The sequence below is a fragment of the Arachis ipaensis genome, chromosome B3, assembly GCF_059453495.1.
Source record: "Arachis ipaensis isolate K30076 ecotype BB chromosome B3, ASM5945349v1, whole genome shotgun sequence".
Taxonomy (NCBI): domain Eukaryota; kingdom Viridiplantae; phylum Streptophyta; class Magnoliopsida; order Fabales; family Fabaceae; genus Arachis; species Arachis ipaensis.
The window spans coordinates 141793111-141799786 of record NC_142438.1 but is presented as its reverse complement, the minus strand read 5'-3'; the positions used below and the strand labels follow the sequence as shown (position 1 = coordinate 141799786).

At 40.6% G+C, this 6676-nt stretch overlaps 1 protein-coding gene across 1 annotated transcript; it reads right to left on the bottom strand.

The window, feature by feature from the left end:
* Positions 1 to 2719: 2719 nt before the first annotated feature.
* Positions 2720 to 3571, bottom strand: LOC110269539 (uncharacterized). The gene has a single exon (XM_021117464.2). The coding sequence runs from the start codon at positions 3569 to 3571 to the stop codon at positions 2720 to 2722; it is 852 nt and encodes a 283-aa protein (XP_020973123.1).
* Positions 3572 to 6676: the final 3105 nt, after the last annotated feature.

Genomic DNA, 6676 nt, shown 5'->3' with positions numbered 1-6676 from the left:
GCAAATTCTGTTTCCATTTGTTTGGCCTTGTTAATCACTAGGAAAGGGTTAGGTTTGGATCTGTGATGCACTGCTAGATTGCTTGCTTTCCACACTTCCCATGCCAAAAAACCTACTCTGCTACAACACAGTTCATAATCAGTACCTGTGCATACCTTCATTTTTCTAAAAAGATCCATTATCCATTTTCCAAAAGATGTGACTGTATTGGCCGTAGGACAGCACTGAATTTGGGCTCCAAACCACACAGCCCTTGTCCAAGGGCAAAGCAGCAGAGCATGCTCCGTGGACTCTGGTTCCTGCAAACAAATAGGACAACTAGAAGTGTTAGAAATTTTTTTATTATAAAGATTCTGAAAGACCGGTAAAATGTTATGCGAGGCCCGCCATAGGAAGGTTATGATCTTTTGAGGCACTTTCAGTTTCCAAATGTCCCTCCATAGGTCCTTGAAGTCATCACTAGTTGATGGAATACTGCCATTGTCGATATGCTGCTCTTTCCTGGCAACATGGTATCCCGTTTTGATGGTGTACTTCCCATCTGCTTTTAGAGGCCAACTAAATTTATCTTCTCTACCAATAACACTCACTGGAGTCCTAATGATCTTCCCTATGGTATCCCTATCAAAATGTTTCCTTAACTCACTTATATTCCACCCCTGTCCTTCACTAATTAGCTCCTTTACAAACGTGACATCATTGCTCATAATAACAGGGCTCGTATTCATGTTCAAGATCCAATTATCTTCCAAAATCCTCACTTTATCTCCGTTCCCAATCAACCATCTACCATTTCTCAAGAGGAAGTCCTTACCATGCACAATACTTTTCCAGATCCAAGATGCTCCTTTGCCAGCCTTAGACATTTTGAAGTCCTCATTCGGAAAGTACACAGCCTTAAGCACCTGCACCCACACCGCATTAGGGTACTCAAAAACCCGCCAAGCTTGCTTTGCCAAGTGAGCTAAATTTTGACTATAAAAATCCTTAAAACCAATTCCTCCATCCCTCTTGCTCGCGCAAATTTTATCCCAACTCCTCCAATGAATACCCCTATCCTTACCAGAAGAGGCCCACCAAAATTTAGCCACTTTTTGACATAGCCGGTGACAAAAACCTTTAGGAAGGAGAGCAACATTCATAGCATAGGCCGGCATCGCTTGGATAACCGATTTGATGAGAACCTCCCTTCCAGCTTGAGTAAGAAGTTTTTCTTTCCAGCCGCAGAGCTTATCAGACACTCGCTCCTCAATCCATCTCAAAGCTTTATTCTTAGATCTGCCCCACTGAGCCGGAAGACCAAGGTACTTACCTGGTTGATCCCAAGCAGGCAATCCTAAAATCTCTTCTATTTCTACTCTGTTTCTAATTGGAACCTGGTAGCCGAAAGTAATCCCAGACTTGTCAACATTTATTCGCTGCCCGGAGGCTTCTGTATACATATTTAAAATAGTAATAAGCTGATAAACTTCCTCCTCACTATCCCTCGAGAAAATGATGCAGTCATCCGCAAAATGGAGATGAGAGATGGCAGGAGCAGTAGGAGCAATTCTGACACCAGAGATTCTACCCTCTTCTTTAGCCTTGTCCATAAGGACAGTAAAAACCTCAGCTGCTATGATAAACAGGTATGGCGAAAGGGGGTCTCCCTGCCTAAGTCCTCTCTGTGGCACAAACTTTCTTGACAGAATACCATTGATCTTGATTTTATAAGAGACCTGCGAGACACACATTATAATCATCCTGACCCAGTGCAAATTAAGCCCAAAAGCTCTCAGAGTAGCCTCTAGGAAAGGCCATTCAACCCTGTCATAGGCTTTGTTCATATCAATCTTAACAGCTAAGTTCCTGGAAGCATGCTGCCCTTTTTTGTTTAAAGCATGAAACATTTCCTGCACTATTACCATGTTATCCTGGATGAGGCGTCCCCCCACAAAAGCACTCTGGATAGGTGAAACAATCATATCTATTATCCTTCTAAGCCTAATAACCAACACCTTAGAAATGATCTTATATATAAAATTGCAACAGCTAATCGGTCGAAGCTGATTAAGCGTTTCCGGGTAGTTAGCCTTAGGAACCAAAACAATAATAGTGTCACCGATGCTACTTGGTAGGACCCCTTCCTGAAAGAAATGCTTAACAACAGCACAAACCTCTTTCTCAATAATTGGCCAATGCTTTTGGAAAAAAAGGCCATTTAATCCATCTGGGCCAGGCGCCTTAAGACTTCCAAGGCTGAACGTAGCTTCTTTGATTTTCTGATCAGAAAGGTCTTCCATTAGCTCTCGATTCATGCCTTCAGTGACTCTAATAGGGATTTTGCTAATGCATTCAGACATAACAAGATTATCAGAGGCTTTAAAGAGATTCTGAAAATGAAGAACAGCCAACTTAAGTATCTCATTCTCCCCACACACCCATTCTCCACTAGTATCCTTTAGCCTCTCAATTCTATTCCTGTCCCTACGTTGAATGGTAGAAGCATGGAAAAAGGCAGTATTCTTGTCGCCAAACTTCAGCCATTTTACTCTAGATCTCTGCCCCCAATACTTTTCCTCCTGTTTCCACAGTGCAGTAATATCCATTTTTAATTTATTAATTTCCTGCTGCGAGTATCGGAATAATCTCTTTCCTCTGCTAGCTTAAGGCTATGCATTAGCTTCTGAATTTCAACATCTGCCCTCTTAAAGTTAACCCTGCTCCATTTGACCAATTCTTATTTACAACTATTCATCCTTCGAGTTAAATTGGTCCAATGATCAACTGTAGTATTACAGACACTGTTCCATCCTCTCTTTATGATATTACCACAATCAGCATGATCAGTCCAAAAAGCCTCAAATTTAAAGCATCCACTCCTTTTTCCCCTGGGTTTGACATTGAGAACTAAAGGCGTATGATCAGAAGAAACAGCTGGTAAGGCAGAAAGGGTGGCATGTTGGAAAGCTTTCCTCCACTCCCAATTAGCAAGCACTCTATCTATCCTTTCTTTAGTAACAAAACCATTCCTAGGGTTACTAAACCATGTATATTTTGTCCCTTGTAACTCCAAGTCCATGAGAGCATTCTTATCTACAAAACGCCTAAAAGTATCAATCTGACTAGTCGGCTTTGGATGCAGACCCACTTTCTCATGCTGTGAAATTACATCATTGAAGTCCCCAATAAAAGCCCTTGGTACATGCAGATTATTATTTACATAAGTTAACTCATTCCATAACTCCTTTCTTCTCATATAATTGGGATGGCCATAAACAAAAATCCCTTCCCAATCTATATCATTAGTAACGCTTATCCGAGCTTTAATAAAGCTATCACACCAGGCATAAACATTAACACTTAGATTATTTTTCCAAAACAGACACAGCCCCCCGGACAACCCCCGGGATTCAACACAAAACATATTATCAAAACCCAAAGTTCTTTTAAGCCTAACACAGCTAAGATTGCTAGCTTTAGTCTCCATAAGAAACAAAACAGACGGCCTAAGATATTTACAAATACTCCTTAGTTCAGACACTGCCGATGGGGCCGCCATTCCACGACAGTTCCAGCTGACAACGATCATGGCTGTTGGTGGGGCATGATAAGGCTCGCCTCCTCAGCCATAACGAGTCCAGCAACATGTTTGAGCTTCTTACCTGATTTTTCCAAACCTTGCTGTGCACCATCCTCCAAGGAGTCCACATAGACAGCTAGGCTGCTTGCATCCCTAAATCTTTTAGAGTTCAGATTTAACCCCACATCAAAAGCCAGCTCCAACCCACGTTGACTCACGTCCTTCTGCTCCGACGCAGCAGCAGTCGCCTCCTCCGTGTCCTGGTGTTCCTCCGGTAATTCAACATAATACTTCTCCCCATTATCCATTCGCTGAATGATGGTTCTACCAGCTGCAATGACAATTCTCTTCATTTTCGGTTTCTCCCTATAGCTCCACAACTGGGTTGCACCATGCCTAACAATTTGCGCCCCCTTTTCTGGTTGCTCATTGATTATCATATCGCTATGCTGCTCAGGTTGGGCCTCTTTTTTACCAAAAAACTTCTGCAATTCTTCCGCGATTGTTAGCTTTACAGGACTCCCCCAAGCAACACCCTCCACTTGATGGTGCTGAAACCAATCCTCTATCTGCTTGAGCTCATTCACACATGTCTCATTTAGCCTTGCATTGTTATGAAAAGGTTGCCGCCCCTCGCTCTTCCCAACCTCAAGATGCTCCTGACACGGCTTATGAATATTTTGAGAATTACAAGGTCCAGAGGCCTCCTGCTCCACAGACAAAGTGGCATTGGGTCTAAATGCGGAACTAACTTCGCCTATCTCATGAAACTTGTCGCTGCCTTTCTTGATGTCAGTGTTAGTGTTTACCGACTTGTGTCCCCTTCCCAAAGCTTCCCTATCTGAAACCGCTTGTTCAATCAGCAGATTTCCTGAGACATCCTCACCATGCTTTCTAGATCCCTGGCTTTCCCTTCCTAATGCCGACTTCTGATCAGAATTTACTTCAAGATTTCTCAGAACCCCTGATCGTAATCCCCTGCTCATACTACGCGCTGCTGCCAAATGCTCCTCCATGTGCTCCATTCTAGCACGCTCTTCCTGCCATTCCTGCCTAGCCTCAGTCCCCTCCCTATACATTTCCTTCTCATCCTCCGCTTTTCCCCTAGCTGAGATGGCCCTGGCTCGATTAACTCCTAAACCAAGCACATACCTCGGTTTCATGTGGTCCCAGCTAGCCATTGCCATAGGGTTTCTGCATTCCTTCTTGGTATGGCCTAGGATACCACAATTCAGACAATAACTATCCTGGATCCTCTCATACTTGAAGTCCACCCAAAGAGTTTGATGTTCCTGCGCCGCTAACCAAAACCCAGTTGGCAGAGGTTTAGTGATATTCATTGTTACCCTCACCCTCAAGAATGTTCTCTGCAGTGTATCATTCAATCTAGGATTTTCTGCCTCCATTACAGTGCCGATTTTTCTACCAATAGTTTCTGCTGTTTTCCTTGTTATATAACTGAGTGGAAGTCCATGTATTTGTACCCATAACTCCATATACCTGTGGTCCACTTCATAAACTGATTCACGCCCGTTCCATACTTGCAGATTAAGAAGACTGCCTCGAACACTCTAGGGTCCTCCATTCCGTATTTGGATCCCTTTCCGGACATCCTTGAAGCTGATGAGTACTTTGTTCCTGCCAACATCAGAGATGGTAACTCCTTCCGGGTGACCCCAGATTCCCAAAAGAGCTGCTCTGCAGGTGCTGAAGCTAACCTCTTTGTTAGAAAGAATCTTTCCCACCAGATTGAGATTTTCAGCAGCAAAACTAGCATCCTCATCAGGATTGATAGAGATAACTTTGCCCTCAATGGACTGGTCCTCGTGATTGGCCATATGTAGAATTGTAATAATATAAAAGGTAGGTAAATAGAAAAACTGCACAACAGAGTGAATAAGAAACAGGTAAGCACAAAGCTTAACTACAAGGAAACACTCCATACAAGAGAAGAGTTCTCCATGAGAGAAAACAGGGCGGTTCTCCGAAACCGACTTAATAGCAGCTATTTCAAACAAGCTCTTCCTCCTGTCCCAACACAAATTGACCCTTGCCATACAATCTTATAAGCAAGCCCAAAGAGCCCAATAAGAAGCTGGATACTCTTCCTCCTGTCCCAACACAAATTGACCCTTGCCATACAATCTTATAAGCAAGCCCAAAGAGCCCAATAAGAAGCTGGATAGAGACGACCCAAAGAAATCCCGTTACACATAAAGAAAAGCCGCCTAAGCCGAGCCTCTACCAAGTCTTGCAGATGTAATATTACTATTAACCTGCTTCCTGACACCACACATCCACAACACGTGTTGGTGAACCATATATCTCTGTATATCTGCAATCTGTATATTAGAGTGACTCTAATTTAGTTAATAACGTTATTAATGTTTATTCACTTATTTTATTAATTATTTATGTCAAATTTAATAGGAGAACAATATAAAACTTACTTAAAATTTTTTGAGATAAAAATATAACGTTTAAAACGTTAGAACTAAATTAGTATTTGATTGAGAAGTTAGAGACTAAAATAATATTTTATCTTAAATTATATTAAATAGTTTAGTCAAATACATTATATCATTTAAGTAATAAAACATTTTTATGTGCTATAAGTCAGTAAAATAAATCAATACCAAATACGTATTCTAAAGTTCGTTCTTTTTTAAGTAAGGAATATTGAACACGTTATTAATTAAACAAATGTTATTTTTTTTATTTGTTATATTTTATATCAATAAATTATATTTAAAATTTAGAATTTATGAATTTAGATTTAAAATTTAAAATATAAAACTCAGAATTGAGAATTTAAAGTTTATGATTTAAAATTTAAAAACCTTATACTTTTTAGTTTTTCCTGGATGCATTAGTATTCGCCATGGAATCAAAACCACCTGCGAGGCTGCGAGACATGAAACGGTTTTGTTAGAAAATCAAGTTTTCAAACCAATTGATATAATATATTAGTAGAAGGAAAATTGACTGCATCCAACAAAAGTAAAAGGGAACTTGAATCTTAGAGTAGTTGCTTAAAGAATACATTTGTCATTGTATTTGAATAAATTAAAAAGTTGGTTTAATTATTTGGCAGGTCTTTATAATTTTATCAAA

Excerpts from the sequence above, each read along its gene's own strand:
- LOC110269539 (XM_021117464.2), bottom strand. The coding sequence starts at position 3,571 with ATGATCGTTGTCAGCTGGAACTGTCGTGGAATGGCGGCCCCATCGGCA.